This window comes from Lycorma delicatula, chromosome 13 (genome assembly GCF_047948215.1).
Source record: "Lycorma delicatula isolate Av1 chromosome 13, ASM4794821v1, whole genome shotgun sequence".
Taxonomy (NCBI): domain Eukaryota; kingdom Metazoa; phylum Arthropoda; class Insecta; order Hemiptera; family Fulgoridae; genus Lycorma; species Lycorma delicatula.
Genome location: NC_134467.1, coordinates 43,213,697 through 43,234,209, shown reverse-complemented (window position 1 = coordinate 43,234,209; position 20,513 = coordinate 43,213,697). Strand labels below are relative to the sequence as shown.

General features: G+C 32.3%; 1 protein-coding gene across 3 annotated transcripts in view; it reads left to right on the top strand.

Moving 5' to 3' along the window:
* Positions 1-20,513, top strand: part of LOC142333791 (calcitonin gene-related peptide type 1 receptor-like) — a 980,405-nt gene that overhangs the window by 810,842 nt on the left and 149,050 nt on the right. For all 3 annotated transcript variants that reach the window (XM_075381308.1, XM_075381307.1, XM_075381306.1), the window contains exon 4: positions 5,218-5,324. In XM_075381308.1, the coding sequence (XP_075237423.1) occupies positions 5,218-5,324 (107 nt within the window). The remainder of the gene's footprint in view (positions 1-5,217; positions 5,325-20,513) is intronic.

Here is a 20,513-nt window from a genome sequence, read left to right as displayed (position 1 = left end):
ACGAAGCAGGAGCGATATAAAATGCCGAATAGCACAGGAGAAACGAGGTTTCAGTCAGAAATAAAATTTATTTACATCAAAAATTAATTTAAATGTCAGGAAAAGATTTTTGAAAGTATATGTTTGGATCATAGCTTTATATGGAAGTGAAACTTGGACGATCGGAGTACCTGAGAAGAAAAGATTAGAAGATTTTTAAATACGGTGCTATAGCAGAATGTTAAAAATCAGATGGGTGAAGTGACAAATGACAAAGTGTTGCGGCAAATAGATGAAGAAAGAAGCATTTGGAAATATATAGTTAAAAGAAGAGACAGACTTATAGGTCATATATTAAGGTATCCTGGAATAGTCGCTTTAATATTGGAGGGACAGGTAGAAGGAAAAAATTGTGTAGGCAGGCAACGTTTGGAATTTGTAAAACAAATTGTTAGGGATGTAGGATGTAGGGGTTATACCGAAATGAAACGACTAGCACTAGATAGGGGATCTTGGAGACCTGCATCAAACCAGTCAAATTACTGAAGACAAAATAAAAAAAAATCGCAAATCGCTGGATCCAGATGGAATTAAATCAGAATTGATAGAATATGGAGGAGTACTGTTGCATGTGAGGTTGTTACATTTGTGTAAAGTTTATTGGAAGAGGCACAAAATTCCCAGGACTTGGTGCAAATCCAGATTAATCTCGTTATTAAAGAAAGGATCACGTTCTTATCCCAATAATTATTGAGGAATTAGTTTTTTAGATTACAAAATACATGACCCTCCTTGATGAGAAGATGTCTTACGAGATTATTTAACCGGCAAATTCCAGATGGGTTTCAGGAAAGATCGATCTTCGATCTTTTATTTACGCGGTATATGAATTTAAATTGATTATTGACAGACACCGAGAATTTAATCGTTCCTTATATTTGACATTTGTGTACTAGGAAAAAGCCTTCGACAATTTGATTAGATCTATGATGTGGAAAATAATATTGGATATTGAATACCCCAAACATCTTGTAACGTCTGATGCTGGTTAATATTCAGTAACGACCATTACGGTTGACGGGGGATGTAAGAAGGTGGTTGAGGAGTTGAGGATAAACTAGGTTGTCCGATGTCACCGACGTTATTTCATATTTGCATGAGATTATATCTACTTGGCGAGGTAGAGTTGATTAGTGTACAGTGCATAATATAAACCGGTTTCTCAAAAACAGTCAACTAACCTATTTTTTATCTATGTAGATCCCCCACTTATTTTCTACATTCTACTTTTTCTTAGTTTTCAAATATGAAGATTTAAATTTCAGGACATTAAATACGAACAGTAATAATGTGCCGTAACGTTTTTGATTAAAGGAAATGAAAATAGGAATAAATAAATAAAAGTAAACACGCATTTTATATAAAAAAAAGAAAACGAAAATAAAGATAAAATATATTTTTTGTTCACACAGTACTATATTATTTATCGAGTTAGAAATAAACTCGCTTGACAGTGTTAAAGAAATAATATCAGAATGTCGGTACTGTCGTTATTACGTACAATGAGAACAAATTGATGAACGACAAACCGCTGTCATTACTACCGAATGGGTTAAAAAAAAACTTTCACTCCTTATATGGGAAATATGACGGGACTGCCAGAGAAATTTCTTCTACCAAAAAAAAGAAACATCAAATCGATGCATTTAGTAAAAAGTAAGGTTTTTCAGTTTTATATGTTTTATATATATATATATATATATATATATATGTTTTTATTATATATATATATATATATATATATATATATATATAATAAAAATAATCCTGTAAAATTAAAAAATTCTTTTTAATTCCATACAAAATAAATAAAACAATTATTTTTACACGGTGTAATGAAATTAAAAAATATTTTAACACGCTTTTCTTTAAAAAAAAACAATTTGCTCTAAAAAATAAAAAACAGTTTTATTACTTTATAATCAATTTATAATTAGAGCGCGCCCCACGAATTTTTTTTTACCCTACCTCCGGGAACCAGACCCCCCAATTAAGCTTGAAAACGTTTCCAGGAGGCGCTTTCGCCTCTAGCCGACATATGAGGGAAACGCCAGGCCCGGCTCTGCCGTTGCAGACCTCCATCATCCAGCAACCGGGACACGGTTCTTTGTGCTTCGCCTCTAACGGGGACACCCCCGAAGGGACTCAGTCATTTACCTCAGGGGCTCGAGAGTCACCGCACTTCATCACCACCACCCTGCCGTGCAAGCACGGGCACTTTGTTTTAGTCAAGCATACTCGTAAACAGAAAAGTGAAATTATCAAGTTTTACATTAGTTTTATATATATATATATATATTTTTTTTTTTACAAAGGATATCTCTAAAGTAAAAATCGCTGGGAAATTTATTTCTTAAGGTTGGCGAACCTGTGTCATTCATGGCCACCCTAGTAATGTACATACTACATTGTTGTCTGTGACTTGTCGCGTTGTAATACCTTTGATTACGTGTCAGTTACTACGTTATAAAATGAATAGGAAAATGATGTTGCCGCCGACTGTGAAATACGTGGAGTCATACGTTTTTTAAACTATCAAAACGTTAAGCCGGCTGAAATTCATAGGCAGTCGGTTGCTGTGTACGGTGATAATGTAATGAATGAAAGAAACGTCCAAAAATGCTTTAGAAATTACGAAAGTAATGTGTATTTAATGTAATTTTATGTGCAGAACGTTCGGGGAGGACCTCGATAATCATCGAGGACTTGTTGAAACGCGTCAATATGAAATCAGAAATGATCGTCGTTCAAAGATTTCCGACCTGGCTCTTCTTTTGCCTGATGTTTCAAGAGCTATTATCGGTCGCATTTTTCGTGACAATTTAGGGTTGAGAAAGGTTTGTGCATGCTGGGTGCCGCACGTCTTAACGGAATATCACAAAAAATCCGAATGGGATCTGCTTCGGAATTTTTTATGTGCTACACAGAAAAATATGAGTTCCTTAATTCGATTGTGACCACCGTTGAAATATGGATTCCGTATTACACGCCAGAGAGAAAACGGCAGTCAAGTGAATGGCATTATCCTCGATCAAGTCAAGCCACAGTCATTTTGACGCAAACTGTGGTTTCTCTTGATGAAGTCCTTTACATCTTGGACGAAACGTCGAGGTTTTCTGCTTTTGTTTTTTTTTATTTTGTTTGTTTGGTTGTTGGCCTAATGAACTGCATTAGAAAATTTTCTATTAATTTGGATAATTTTCTAACTTATTTAGTTTTTTTATATTTATCTAACCAAAGATTAGAGTTTAGTTATTATATATCCTCGTAATTTTTTTTTTCGAAATGAAATATATAAAACCCTTTTCAGTTGTGCCAAGAATCATGGGTATACATTTTGTTGAGATTGATCGAGTATTTTTTTTGTTTATCCCAAACAAAAAAAAACCCTCTTCTTCTTTATACAGAGTGATTTTTTTAGTTCTGTTACCAAATTGTTAATGTCTGGTAATTTTTTTTTAAGAAAGGGAAATTTTGTTTTGTGATACAAAGTTGGTAGCGCTACTCAACCGGTGTAGATACGGTAGTGAATATTGATTCTCCTTGAGCTGTGTAAACTTTTGTGCCGTTTCCGGTCGTGTTACGAACAGAATGTCTTTTACCGTAGAACAACGAGTTTTCATTCTTGAACGATATTTTGCTACGAAATCGTACGCAAGTGTAAAAGAATAATTTCAAATGAAATTTGTTTGTGTTCCTCCGCCAGAAAAAATGTCAATTTCTAGGCTAGCAAACCGATCTCGAGAGACAGGTAATGTTTGCTACAGAAAACGTAGCGGTCGACGGACTCGTTTGACAGATGACGTTTTAGAGAATGTGAAAACAAAATCGCTCAATTCTCCACGGAAAAGTTTACGAAAACTTTCCACCCAAGTCGGTTTTTCATATTCGAGTGTTCAGAAAGCCGCTAAAAAATTGAAATCGTATCCGTATCGCGTACGATTAGTCCAAGAGCTTCAGCCTCCAGATTTAAACAAGCGATTTCAATATTGCCGTCGGTTTAGGTCTCTCGTAAACGATAACGGAATCGAATTTTTAAACGCAGTGTTCTTTAGCGATGAAGCTTGGATCCATCTCGATGGTTATGTGAACAGTCGAAATTTTGGAATTTGGACGGTTGAAAATCCTAACGCTTTACAAGACAAATCTTTGTATCCTGAAAAAATTGGTGTATGGTGTGCGATATCTCGTCATCGTATAGTCGGACCCGTATTCTTCGAACAGACAGTAAACGGTGAAGTATACAGGAATATTGTGCGCCAATTTGTGTCCCTCCTGGATCCTCAAGAACGGTATTTCCGGTTACAGCAAGACGGCGCTACATGCCACACGTCTCGAGAAACCGTGGATTTTCTGCAAGAGTCTTTGACGATCGAATAATAAGCAAGGACTTATGGCCACCAAGTTCCTCAAACCTCACATCTCCTGACTGATTTTTGTGGGGCTATATTAAGTCCAAGGCCTTCCAAAACAATCCTCACACTATTGATGAACTTAAAGTCAATATTACAGACTTAATCGCTTAACTTTCCGATGTGACTCTTAAAAAGGTTGCTGTTAATATGCTGAAAAGAGTGCGTATATAACCGCAAGGGGTGGGCATTTTGAGCATATTCTTTAACAATTATGTAAGTAATAGCTTTTTATTAAATCTCTTTTGTAAGTAACAAATACATTTTTTTATTCCACCTAAATTTCCCTTTCTTAAATTACATTTAAAATTGCATAACAGGACTAAAAAATCACTCTGCATATTAGTACAAATATAGATTTTTTTTTGGGTAAATATTTTACGTAATATTATTATGATTAACTTAATACTGTTGAAGGTATTTAAGTACAAAACTTAAATTATTATCTATATAATTAGTTTACGAAAACCTTTTTTTTTTTTTTTTTAACTCACACGAGGGGCTGTATGAGTCGTGGCGGTGACAAAAAATACACCCTAGCTTGGGGCTCCCCATCGGGATCTCCCTTGCAGCACCGGAACGTTCTGACCTTCCGCTTCTGGAGGGTTTCGAAAATTCCCCGCAAGAGGACTACCCTTCCCGTCCTACTTCTACACAAGCTCCGGGTATGCTCCCCACGTATACCCCACTACCCGTCCAGCAATGGTTTACGTATACTTTTGCATAAATATTAGATTAATTTGTTTTTTGTTTTTTTTTGTTACAGGTATGGCACATAAAGAATGTAGAGAAGATGGTTCTTGGTTCATACATCCAGCATCTGGTAACGTTTGGTCAAATTATACAAACTGCATTGATATGGAAGATTTAAATGTAAGTATTTTTGTTCTATATTTTATAAAAGGGCACTCGTAACTGGAAAGAAATAAAAAAAAATCGTTTTTTGGAATTTCTTCTCAGTTTATTTTTCAGTATTTTTTCGAGTCATTTAATTTAAGATTCGTAAATGCATGTTAACAAATAATTTTTATTTTTTAAATTCATCACAGCTGTTTTGTAAAAAATTATGCTCAAATTTACCAGTAAAAACTATTCTTACTCGTACAAAACTTCCCTCCTAATGTCTGTCTCTTCTTCAAGCTATTCCAAAATATCAAATTTTATCTGATAGAGATTTTTTGAAAAAATGTCACCGTGGACACACTTAAAACTCCATCGAGTCTGTCAACGACATAATTTAGAACTAGTTGCCAAAAAAATATTTTTTTGATAAAGGAAACCCTTGAATTTGGAGTACACGACGCAGTGTCAACATTTAATAATGGAAATATTATCGTGTCAAGTTCTGTACCTCTTAGAATCAATCCCGGTTTTAATATCGTAAATATTTTAAAAAAAGATTGATGAGGAACGGGATAACCAAGGCGGAAAAAAACAGTACAAGAAATGCGGAAAAAGATAAGACAAACAAGCAGAAATAAAACACTAAATCTAGAAGATCTGGAAGGTAACACTGATTATCCAGATTATGAAACCGGACAATTTTAAAACAGGTAACTTTAAAAACATTGTTTTTTTTATCTTCAGTCATTTGACTGGTTTGATTCAGCTCTCCAAGATTCCCTATTTAGTAATAGTCGTTTTATTTCGGTATACCCCCTACATCTTACATCCCTAACAATAACAAAAGAGTTGCCCGCGTGTGACCAGCCATCAAATACAACTTATGACAATGCACCTTGTCACACTGCACTCTCAAATAATGAATTTTTGGCAAAGAAAAACATTCCTGTAATTTCTCAACCACCTTATTCACCTGATTTGAGTCCCTGCGACTTTTTCCTGTTCCCGACTTTAAAAAAAACACCTCAAAGGACACTATTTTGGAACAGTAGAAAACATAAAAAAACTTTAACCGACCATTTGAAGGATATTCCGGTTTCTGAGTTCTAACACGGCTATGAAGACCGGGAAACCGTTTGAAGGGTTGCGTGGCTTTCCAAGTGAACTATTTCGAAGGTGATGGATTCCATGGATAATTGGATTGTAAATAAAATGTTTTTCTGAAACATTTTCATTACTTTATTAAGAGATCTCGTAATTCGATTTATTGTATGTTCAATTACAGAACAGATTTCCAAATTAAGAATTAAATGATTGGCAACCATTTTATAATGAAATTATTATAAATTCAGGAAACAATTTTGACATCAGAAATGAAAAATATAATACACCTTTCCAAAAAAATATTCAGAATTAATGGTAAATAATCACGTCGGTATAGATAAAATAACGAATGTGAATTCAGAATTGAAACTTAATTCTAGGGAACACTAAATAGGATTGCCCAAGTAGCGGTACATTTAATTTTTGTCCAAAGTAATCGTGACTTATTTAAAATTTCCTTTCTATACAACATTATGACTTTTTTCAAGAATCCACGCAGACTAGGAATGTGGATTTTCTATTATGAGTTCCATAAAAACAAAATACCGTAACGGATTCGAAAATGAACGCTTAGGTGACCTTAAGAGAATTAAATTACGTTTAGTTAATGGTCAAGAAGTAAATAGAAATGAAATTCACAAAGAATTTATTTCTATGAAAGACAAAAGACAAAAGGTTAAAAAAAAATGTTAACTGAAATAAACCCTATCTAATTGTTTTCATTTAAAATGTATATATATATACTCGAATATGAATGTATTGTATAACTGATATACAGAGTGTTTCTAAAATTATGAGCTGGGTATACTTTTTGGATTCTACTTGTAAAACTGAAAAATATCCTTAGGAAAAATGGCAATTTCACCTTAGTTCTCTCACTGTCCGCCATTTTATTGATTTTATATAAAAATGTATATCTCAAGTTCGGCTATATGAATCCCATTAACATTTCATAAGCGTCTTGGTAATAAAGTTTTAAAATTAGTAAAAAATCAGGACTTAAATACCTTCGAAAATTACAAAATGGCGGGCATGTTTATTTTTCAATCCGTTATATCTCCATAAATATAAGTTTTATCAAAATTTATGTTATTGACTAAAATATTAAACCTTTTATTTTGAATTAAATGACATTTTATTTTTTTAAATCGGTTCACAAATCGCCGAATTATGGTAGAAAATTAATGTTGTAATTATGTGTCCGTTTTCATGTCCTCCACTTTACGTTCAATTAGATTAAATATTAATTGTTTTTATTTCTTGTTAATTCTAGTATTACATACATTAGTATGAAATTAAGTAATAATTTTCTCACAATAATAGACATAATAAATATGACACAAAATTATACCATCAATTTTCTCCCATAACTCAACTATTCGTTAACCGATTTAAAAAAGTATAATGTCATTTTGTTCAAAATAAATGGCTTAATATTTTAGGAAATAACATAAATTTTGATAAAAGTAATATTTATGTAGATATAACGGATTGAAAAATAAACATGGCCCCCATTTTGTAATTTGAGAAGGTATTTAATTCCTGATTTTTTACTATTTTTAAAACTTTATTACAAAGATGCTTACCAAATATTAATGTGATTCATCTATCTGAACTTGAGATATAAATTATTATATAAAATCAATAAAATGGCGGACAGTGGGAGAATGAAGGAGAAATTGCCATTTTTCCTAAGGATATTATTTAGTTTTACAAGTAGAATCTGAAAAAGGCAGCTCACTAATTTAGAAATACTCTGTATGTATACAGAGTGTCCTTTAAAGGTGAAGCTAAACTCTAGTAAGTTCTACTTAACATAAGCCACCGGGTTGGTCTAGTGGTGAACGCGTCTTCCCAAATCAGCTAATATGGAAGTCGAGAGTTCCAGCGTTCAAGTCCTAGTAAAGCCAGCTATTTTTACACGGATTTGATTACTAGAACGTGGATACCGGTTTTCTTTGGTGGTTGGGTTTCAATTAACCACACATCTCAGGAACGGTCGAACTGAGACTGTACAAGACTACACTTCATTTACACTCATACATATCATCCTCTGAAGAATTATCTAAACGGTAATTACCGGAGGCTAAACAGGAAAAAGAAAGAAAAAAGAAAGAGAATTCTACTTAACATACTGAAGAAAAAATGTCCAGTGAACATAGACCCGAAAAAGCATATTTTTCTGTGTATCCACCATTTTGTTTTTTAACTAAAAAATTACTTTTTAAAAATCGGTTGGAGATAACGCAATAATTTTTTTAATTTATTTTAAACTAACATTTTTTAATAGGAAATAAAATAACGGTAATCTTCTTACAAATTTCAAAATGGAGGTCGTTTCAATTTTTCAATCTTAAATATCTTAGGAATTATTCGATTTATTGATTTGTATTATAAAAATAACGAAGCATTTTTTTGTCAAGAAAGGGATTATCTGGATGATAATGTGAACAAACCGATTATTTAACTGGATGATCCGCGTGGAGTGGTCTATAGTGGCTGGTTTTCTTCGCGCCCTTGCGTTGTGTAGATCTGCTGAAGGAGTTTAGTCCAGGTATTTTATCGTGGCTAGGATTCCGGCCTAGACATTGGATTAGTTGGAGGTAGGCGCATCGGTATCATGACACAGTTGTATTGGTATTGTTTGCGATTCGATTTGGGGCACCCTCGGGTGGGGTTGGCCCCACTGCCGGGGTATGGTAGCCGGTGCGAACGGTGACGTGGAGTCGTTCCGCCGGTGGGGGTCATGGTTCTGACTTAGAAATGCCGCGCAAGACTCCTTGAATGGACCGGGTGAGGGTGCGTGGTTTGTCCTCGGCTCCTGCACGGAACGGAATGAGGTTATATTCCCCTTGTTCGATGTCCTAAACCGGTTGACTTATTTGGGTGTAGGTCTGAATTTCTATGTTGCGTAAAACATAATTTTGATTGGTACGAGTGTAGCACTGATTTTAACTTTCAACTCCTTCGTTTTCTGAGGCATTCACAGTCTAGAACTAAAAATGTAAGTTCATCACGTTTACTGGTAGAAGAGTTATAGAACGTCTGAACATTGTTGTGAATGGACAGGAAATACTGGAGACAAGCTGCCTGAAATATCTGGAAATTCTCTGGAAATATCTGGAATATTCTGGAAATTTTCTTTCAGAGAAATTGTGCCTTTTCTGAACATATTAATAGTATATGCAATAAAGCGGACAACATGATAAAAGGGTTAAATATGATCATGTCAACAAAGAAGGCTCCTAGAGCGTCCAAAAGAAAGGTGACAGCATCGGCAGTTGTATCATCTTTATTGTATGCAGTGCCTGTATGGTGGACTTCATTACGAAACAAGAAAAACAAAAATAGACTTGTGAGAACGCATAGGAGGCTGTTGCTGGGAGTGGTTTCCGGTTACAGAACAGTCTCCTATGAAGCACTTTGCGTTTTGGCAGCAGTACCTCCAATCGACTTAATGGCCCATTACAGGGTAGAGATATCGCAAGGACTGGAAACTCAGGAGGCTGAGCGTAGGCTGATAACTAGGTGGAAAGAAAGGTGGAGAGAGGTAGGACCTGCTAGCAGGACAAAACAGCTAATCCCTGACCTTGAGAGTTGGATCGATAGGAAACACGGGGAGGTGGACTTCTTTTTGTCGCAGTACTTTACGGGCTACGGTAATTTTAATTATTACCTTCACAGAGTTGGGAGAAGACAAACGCCGGCCTGTATGTACTGCGGCATTGAGGACGATGCAGACCGTACCTTCAAGGAATGCATCAGATGGATACAAAATAGACGGGACACAAATTTATCAACGATGAGACCTGAGGAGATTACGAGTAACATGCTACACAGTGAGGACAATCGGAAAAGAATCGAAGGAACTATCAGGAATATCTTAACAGTAAAAAACGAAGACGAGAGGAAACTGGGATTATGAGTGAATAGATTAGGGTAGGGTGGATAGCCCCAGTGGTGAGGGCTGGCATGCTTAGGTGTGTCAGTTCCAAGGATCCACTGGCGACTCCAAGGGAGAATAGGTCTATACAAGTGTAAAAGACCCATCGATGCGTCACGACTTTCCAAGGTATGGCGTAGCGATAAAGAAGGGCAAATGAGACTCAAAAGACCTGACCGGTGGGCCGACCTGCCTTGCCGGAAATACAGCCGGTAGGTGGGGAGGCCCATTAGAGTATAACAGGCACTCCCCTGGGTGGCGTAATACCAACCAGTCGGACCGGCCCAGGGGAGAAGAATCAAAAAAAAAAAAAAAAAAAAAAGGTCTGAATTTCTATGTTGCGTAAAACATAATTTTGATTGGTATGAGTGTAGAACTGATTTTAACTTTCAACTCCTTCGTTTTCTGAGGCATTCACAGTCACAAACGATGCTGTCAAATTTCAACTAAGCTCGGGGTCCGCGCTTCCGTCGTTTCGGTTAGTCAGTTTGAGGGAAACATGTTAGGTTGAATGTTAAGATTTCCCGTTTGAGACCTACGTGAAGGCAAAATATGATTAGTATTTTACACATTCACATTTCTGCCGAGGTATTTACATCAGTGGCATCCCGATCGAGGCCTGGCTGATGACTGTGAGATGTAATCGGTTACAGGGTCTAAAGAAGACCTCCGGTAAAGCCCCTCAGGGCTCGGAACGGAGGGGGTGCTCTGGCGACCGGTAACGTCACAAGGTGTCTCCCTACGAGGTTTGGATGTGAACAAAACGTAAAAATCCGACGACAAACAATAGAGTTATTGCAAAACGTAAGCCTAACCGATATGGGCGGCCATCTTGGTTTTTTTTACTATCGTGACTCGCTTGATAACTAAATCAAATTTACTAATTTTAAACAGAAACCAAGATAATAAAAAAAAACAAGATGGCAGCTATACGATTTAGGTCTACGTTTTCCAATAACTCTGTTTTTTGTCGTCGGATTTTTACGACTAAGGTGTCGTTTTGTTCATAAAAAAATGCTTTATAATTTTAAAAATACAACACAATTTGATATATCTAATAATTCCTAAGATATTTAAGATTGAAAAATTGAAACGAACGCCATTTTGAGATTTGTCAACGAAGAGTATCGTTTTTTTTTTTCATATTAAAAAATCTTAATTTAAAATAAAGTACAAAATTTTATCCCGTTATCTCCAACCGTTCTTGAAAAATAATTTTTTTCTTATAAAACAAAATGGTGGACAGACAGAATAAATGCGTTTTTGGACCTATATTCACTGGAAAGTTTTTCTTCAGTATGTAAAGTAGAATAACTTCATAGAGTTTTGGCCTCGTCTTTAAAGGACACTGTGTGTAACAATACATTCTAATAACGCTGCAGAGCAGAAAGGGGGGATTCGGAAATTTTTTTACGTCTCAAATCTTATTTTTTTCAATTTTTAATTCCTAAAAATCATTTAATAAAAATATTTTACCTGATTACCTGATTAGATCTATAATTAAAATGGCAATCAGGTTTTTCTTAATGAAATACAATTTTGGACTCGCTAATAATTTTGATGAAATTTATGATGTAATTTATTTAGAACATAATTTTCTTGTTACAACTGAAACTATTCATTGGAAACGACTTTCACCAGAGTTATGTCCCTTATAAGTTACTTACTACCCGCACTCAGAATCAAAAAGTTTGTTGTTTTAACTTTACCACAAGTAATATAATTTATTTAAAAATAATATTAGACTTACTTAAGGTTAAGATAAAAAGAAATCTTAAATTGTATCTTCATCAGAAAAATGACGGTAAATTCTATCAAATGTATTAATTACTTATAAACTAGCTTAAGCAAACTTTAACCTTAACCTAAACCTAATTAAACTAAATTAAATCTCATTTAAATAAAGTTATTTATTCCATAAATAATATATATAGTATGTTTATCAAAACCCATACCCTAAGTTTAACCTAACTTTAATCTCATTTATAAGTTAATTTCACTGGAAATAAATATGTATATTACACTTCTACATGGCTGAATTAGAAAAATTTTTGTGAGGATATTATGTAAATTAGGAGGGAAAATTTTTGTTATGAATGTGGTGAGTTTATCGTAAAATCAAATAAAAAAAACATAACACCTTTAATTAAAAAAGCATATCATTTGTACTTTCAGTGGAAAATTGGTGATCAGGATAAGATGTGGGCTCCTCATAAAGTATGTACTAATTGTTCTGTATATTTAAAAGAATGACTGAAAGGTACACGGAAGGTTTGGCATTTGGTATACCTATGGGTTTTTTTTATATGTTAAAGAGATGGGGAATTCCATTTATGGACGCCTATGCAATGTCTGGATCGCTAACAGGTACCGCAAGATATTATTAATATGCGTATGTAAACCTGCGCACTACCGACCAAACCGCCACTCTTCCCGGAACGTCTAACAAAGCATTACTTCTGTAAGGGAGGGTTACACGCTCACTCACACATTCATACGTCACAGTGCAATCGCATCATAATAGGAAAATCAACAGAAACAACAGTTACAACAAAACAACAGAATACAAGATACAAAAAACATATTATGAAACTACATACAAAGAAAAAAGTCACACAATATATATACAAATAAAAGAAAAGAAAAAAACTCAAGAATACAAGTCTCACAATAATATAAACGTAGAAAAAAAAAACAGCAAGAACATAAAGAAAAAAACGCCTGTAAAGAGACATTCATTATTATTACACGATCAGTGCAACACAACACTAAAAACGCAATTAATTAATTTAATAAAACATAATATTAAAATAAATCTAAAACATTTATGGATAATAAGACATAATATTCATTTAAATATAAATTGAACAGTGATGTTTACTATATATATATATATATATATATATATATATATATATATATATATATATATATATATATGTATATATGTTAGGGCTAACTTTATCTTATATTTGTGTGGCTTTTAGATATCAACTTTTAAGTTTACTTTCATATATTTTGATCCATTGTTTTTTTTTAATAGAAAATTATGATAATGTTATATATATATATATATACATATATATATAGTAATATATATATATATACATATATATATAGTAATATATATATATATATATTATTGAACCGGCAAATATACATTTACTAATTAGGTATTGAATAGTGACGAGCGAACACTGTTCTACACCGATATTAAAGAGATTTATATTTTTCTGAATATATAAAAAAATTATTTTGACGTAGAACTGTCTCATTATTAACAGATTAAATTTCCGGAATCGATCAGCTTGTTTGGTCTTACTTAAGGGTATTATTAGTATTAAGGGTTTTTAAAGCACATACGTTTTATATAAAGAATACATGTCTTACCCGATACTGCAATATCAATTGGGCAAACGCAAATATACAAGAATAGTTATACCGTTATTTTTTAGTTTACTAATATGGTAGAATTTAAGAATTAATTGTGTTTAATTCTTTTACACATTGTTAATGTGTGCGTCCCATTTAAAGTGAGGATCTATCGAAACACCAAGATATTTTATTATATTTACTTTTTCTAGTTGGGATACAGACAAGGAGTAAAAATTGGCCTATTGTAGTTTATTGAATATTTGGTTAAATTATTTAGGTTAGGAGGCTGATAACCACGATTTTTAAAATAAAACTTGTTTAAACTTTTTTTTGTAACATTTAACTTTAGTAGATGTTTGTTAAACCAAGTTTTGACACTCCTATGATAATTTTCAGCTGATCTTATAATTTCATCTCATGAGGAGCATGTGAAAATCAAAGCTGTGTAACCAGCAAAAGATGTTATTATACCAGTTTAATTTACTGTCTATATATATATATATATATATATATATATATATATATATATATATATATATATATATTCAACACGCAGGCACGTGTACTTTTATATGATTAAACTTTAGATAACATTTGTTATTCTAACAGTAAAAAAACGTATTATGTTTAACAACTTATATATACTTTGTAACAAAACGAAATATTATTTATAAATGTAGACTAAATAATTATGAATGTACATACCTTATACAGCAAATATTTTTATTCAAAACTGTTATTTAATTATTTTATTATAATTGATTATTAAACACGCATTCACAAAATATAACATAATCTATATGTTTTATAAACATCTAAAACAAAAAAATTGATGTTAATTTTAAACGTGTATAAAAAAATGTTTTAACTCATCCCACTGATCTTTATAACGTTTTGTAGAAGGCACAGTGACTCATGCACACAACCCTGGTCAACAAGATTTAACATGACTATGGTAGATCGTGTTACTTCGTCCATCTCCGTACTCAATCGGGCTTGAGCATATACCATATCTCCGACCGAACACAATGTTATGTTAGGTTGTTTTTAAAACGATTCAGTGTCTTAGTGATACGCGTCTTACTAATGTTATTAGCAGTTTATGTTTTAAAGAAGTAATTTCCTTCATTATTAAAATGTAAGTAATCTTTTGATAAAATTTTTAAAATATTTTTATTATAAATATTTTTTTTAATTTGTATTTTATTTTTTCTTGAGAATTCTATAAATTTATATAAACTGTAAGACCCATGAAAGTTATTTATTTGTACACTTCTAACATAAATTACGTCTTTTTTTTTTTTTAAATGACAGTTAAACTCAAGAATAATAAGTATCCCATGCGTTATTAAGAAAACTAAGGAAATAACTTATTTCGCGTTGGCTTCTTTTAATATACTGTAATTTATTAGCAGGAAAAATACGCTTAAATCAGCTAATATTCAATTATACAGAAGAAATCTTAAAAAACAATTCCTTATATATATATATATATATATATATATAAGGAATTGTTTTTTATTTTATATATTATATTTTATTATACCGAATGATATTTAAGTATGGAAACATCTTTATACTGCATATCTGAGAGGTTTTCGGAGACAGAAAGAAATGGGATTCTACATAATTAAACAAAATTTGCATTACCGTGGGGTTTTAATTTTTTTCCGCCATATTGGATAAGCCACCTTGAATCAAACTTAATATTTTTTAAATAGGAAGTTAGACAAGACATATGACACATGTTTTCGATTTTAAATTTTACTAGAGAAACGGTGGTGCTAGTAATTTTTTTTTTTTATTGCTTTCGTTATTGAGTTATATGCATTCAAAGGATCAATGACGGAAAAATCATGTTAACAATAAAACTAGGTAAAACGCGCTACATGAACAATTTTATTTCATTTTACAAAAAAAAAAAAAACATCTTCATGTTTCATTACTACCTCTAACAAAAAAAACGATTTTACCCAGTTCTGCTCAAACAACCGCGACTTTTTGTTAATTTCATTTGGTTTTAGTATTATTAACAATTAATACCAAATATAATGAAATATCAACGTTCCAGCTTGCAGCATAATAATGAATCACTCAATTAATTTGCCCCGCTAAAATTTTTTCGATCTTAAAATTGACCGTAACTTAAGAACAACTTAACTAATTTTCATCAACTTTTCAGATGCACAACTTCAGATACACAACCACAGCATATCTAAATTTCAATGAAATTGATATAATACGTTTGGAGATTTTCGAGCCACAAAATATTATATATATTTAAAATAATAACGAAACTCTATTCTTTGGTTATACAAATACAAAAAAAAAACTAAATAAGCTAGAAAATTATCCAAATTAATAGAAAATTTTCTAATTAAATTCATTAGGTCAACAACCAAATAAACAAAATAACAAAAAAAAACTGAAAACCTCGACTTTTCGTCCAATATGTAGGACTTTATCAAGAGAAACCATAGTTTGCGTCAAAATGGCTGTGGCTTGACTTGTTTCGGTCTGATTGGTGATTGAGGATAATGCCATTCACTTGACTGCCGTTTTATCTCTGGCGTGTAATACGGAATCCATATTTCAGCGGTGGTCACAATCGAATTAAGGAACTCATATTTTTCTGTGTAGCACATAAAAAATTCCGAAGCAGATCCCATTCGGATTTTTTTGTGATGTTCCGTTAAGACGTGCGGCACCCAACATGCACAACCCTAAATCGTCACGAAAAATGCGACCGATAACAGCTCTTGAAACATCAGGCAAAAGAAGAGTCAGGTCGGAAATCTTTGAACGACGATCTTTTCTGATTTCATCATCGACGCGTTTCAATAAGTCCTTGTTGATTATCGAGGTCTTCCCCGAACGTTCTGCACATAAAATTACATTAAATACACACTAATTACGTAATTTCTAAACCATTTTCGGACGTTTCTTTCATTCATTACATTATCACCGTACACAGCAACCGACTGCCTATGAATTTCAGCCGGCTTAATGTTTTGATAGTTTAAAAAACGTATGACTCCACGTATTTCACAGTCGGCGGCTATATAGATTTTTCTATTCATTTTATAACGTAATAACTTACACGTAATCAAAGGTATTACAACGCGACAAAACACAAATGACAAAAAACAACACCAGATTTTGTTTTTGTTATTTTGTTTGTTTCCGTGTTGACCTAATGAATTGTATTAGAAAATTTTCTATTAATTTGGATAATTTTCTAACTTATTTAGTTTATATATATATATATATATATATATATATATATATATATATATATATATATATATATATATGTATATATATATATATATATACATATATATATATGTATATATATATATATATATATATACATATATATATATGTATATATATATATAACCATATATATATATATATATATATATATATATATATAAACCGTTGTAAGCAAATTGTATTTTTATACTCCACATAACTCAAAAAGTAAAGAAAATCAATTTTCGCTCCCCTCCGTTCCCTTACACGTACAACCGAAAGTAATATGTTCTTTTTTTAATAAAGTTTAAAATTTTAACTTAATTATACTGTTTTACGGGGAAAGGAATTCTCTACAAATTCTGTTTAAAACATTTACGTTTTTATCACTCGTTTAAAAAGTTATTTTACGCTAAACATAATAGTACAGTCAATTTGTATTTTTATTTGAAAATCCTTACCTACCGATTGATATTTTTTTCATATGTTAGGGATGATGAGGGAAGCTTAACTCCAGATTTTTAACATCCCTCCGCTCATAGATTTTTGAAAATCTCAAAAAGTTTTTGAAATGAGTTTTTCTCTGAATCTATGCATTTTAGAGAAAAGTTTTGCAAACAAAAAATATAGAGGACATTCTCCTCTACAATTAATATTTTTAAAGTTATGTCGTATAATTTGAAATTGAAATACTACGTGGCGCTGAAGTAAAAAACGTGTTTTTTTCGGTTTTTTCACCGGAAAAAAATTGTTTTTCGTCTGTATTGGATTTAAAAAAATTGTTAAATCTCAAAAAAACAGACAACTTTTATTTAAAAAATTTTCTTGTGCGACTTACCGTTTTGGAGATGTAGCTTGTGAAAGTGTGAAAATGTTGTGAATTGGGCACGTGTTCGAAACCGGTCTAGTCGCTGAACAATGCCACTCTCCACGCTACAGTAACGATAAGACCGTTGCGTTGCCATTGTACCGCTATAACTCTGGAATCTTAAGTCGTACAAGAAAATTGTATAAATAAAAGTTATCTGTTTTTTTGAGATTAACAACTTTTCCAAATGCAATACAGACGAAAAACAATTTTTTTTCCGGTTAAAAAAATCGAAATAACATGTTTTTTACAACTTCAGCGCCACCTAATATTTCAATTTCAAATTATACGGCATAACTTTAAAAACATTAATTGTAGAGGAGAATATCCTCTACATTTTTTGTTTGAAAAACTTTTCTCTAAAATGCATAGATTCAGAGAAAAACGCATTTAAAAACTTTTTGAGTTTTTCAAAAATCTACGGGAGGGGGATGTTAAAAATCTGGAGTTAAGCTTCCCTCATCACCCCTAACGCATGGACAAAAGATCAATCGGTAGGTAAGGATTTTCAAATACAGCCTATTTTCATGACAAATTGCCTGTACTATAAATTGCGTCGTTCAACCCCAATGTTTTATCGTTTTACCTCAAAAAAAAAAAAAAAAAAAAAAAAAAAAAAAAAAACAGTTCTGGGACCTATTTTTTCCCAATTTTCCAGGTTAGATTTCATATAAAAACATTAAATTTACCCTCTGTTTGGATCCAGACTGGGTTAATTTTACCTTTTAAAGGTGCAGAAATCAGGACAAATTTTTTTTTTCAGACTCTCTAATGAAGTATTTCCAAACCTCCTATAAATTTGTAATTACATTCTTCATGAATTTATGTATGTATTACATTCATCATAAGATAGATTATTTATTTGTGTAATCACACCGTGACCGATTTCCGTGGCGGAGTGGTAGCATCACGACCTTTCATCCAAAGATACCGGGTTCGAATCCCGGTCATTTTTCATATATTGCAAAAATTCCTGTTCCATATCTTACGTACAAACTTCAAGTTTATGTGACGATATCTAACAAAAAAAAAAAAAAAATGAATTAATTTATCCATTTCTATAGGAAACAAACCATTAAAAAAAACCTTTCATCTCGCCAGGGAAATATTTCATTTTATTATTATTTTTTTTTTTTATTTTTTATTTTTTGTTACGTATTTTATTTATTTATTATTTTTTTGAAACGTGAGTAGATTTTTTTTTTACTTCTTGAAATTCTGTTTAAATGCATATACATTACTTCACTAAATCACAAAAAAAGGAAATTTAGCCAGACATACCACTGGTTATACTATTGTTTTAATACGGTTTCATTTTACCCCTCTCTCTTTTTCGTTATATCTCGCTCTTTATTATCATTTTTCTTTATAACATAAATCATTTTTATTTTTCCTTTAAAATAATTTTAGTACAGAATAAATCATTTTACTGCTGACATATCAGGTCTCCATATATTATAATATTTTTTCAGTGTAATCTGTATTGCTTACGAAAACACAAAGGTATAATTAAAGTAAAACTTTTTACTTTTCTCTCCTTTTAATACATTTTTATTTATAGGCATATTTACAATTAAAGTCATTATCGACTTATCAGTGCAATGTAACTGTACCGGTAAATTTATAATCTTGAACAACAAACTCAGGTTAACGACTCCTCTTGAGACGTGTAGTTAATTGAAACCCAACCATCAAAGAACACCGATATCCACGATCTAGTTTATTTCTAGCAGTTAATGATGTTAAAGAACAATTTAGATTCGGAGTAACAAAGATGGACCACTGAATGTGAAAATAGGAGGAGAAAAGATTATGCAGATAGAAGAATTTTGTTATTTGGGAAGTAAAATTACTAAAGATGGACGAAGCAGGAGCGATATAAAATGCCGAATAGCACAAGCGAAACGAGCCTTCAGTAAGAAATATAATTTGTTTACATCATAAATTAATTTAAATGACAAGAAGGTTTTTTGAAAGTATTTGTTTGGAGCGTCGCTTTATATGGAAGTGAAACTTGAACGATCGGAGTATCTGAGAACCCCCTACCTCCTACATCTCTAACAATTTGTTTTACATATTTCAAACATTGCTTCCTGCACAATTTTTCCCTTTTACCTGTCCCTCCAATATTAAAGCGACTATTCCAGGATGCCTTAATATGTGGCCTATAAGTTTCACTTTCACATAAAGATTCGCTTCAAACATATACTTTCAAAAATATTTTCCGGACGTTTAAATTAATTTTTGATGTAAACAAATTGGAGTGTCGTTTTATATGGAAGGGAAAATTGGACAATCGGAGTACCTGAGAAGAAAAGATTAGAAGCTTTTGAAATGCGGTGCTATAGGAGAATGTTAAAAATCAGACGGTTGGATAAAGTGACAAATGAAGAGGTATTGCGGCAAATGGATGAAGAAAGAAGCATTTGGAAAAATATAGTTAAAAGAAGAGACAGACTTATAGGCCACATACTAAGGCATCCTGGAATAGTCGCTTTAATATTGGAAGGACAGGTAGAAGGAAAAAATTGTGTAGGCAGGCCACGTTTGGAATATGTAAAACAAATTGTTAGGGTTGTAGGATGTAGAGGATATACTGAAATGAAACGACTAGCACTAGATAGGGAATCTTGGAGAACTGCATCAAACCAGTCAAATGACTGAAGACAAA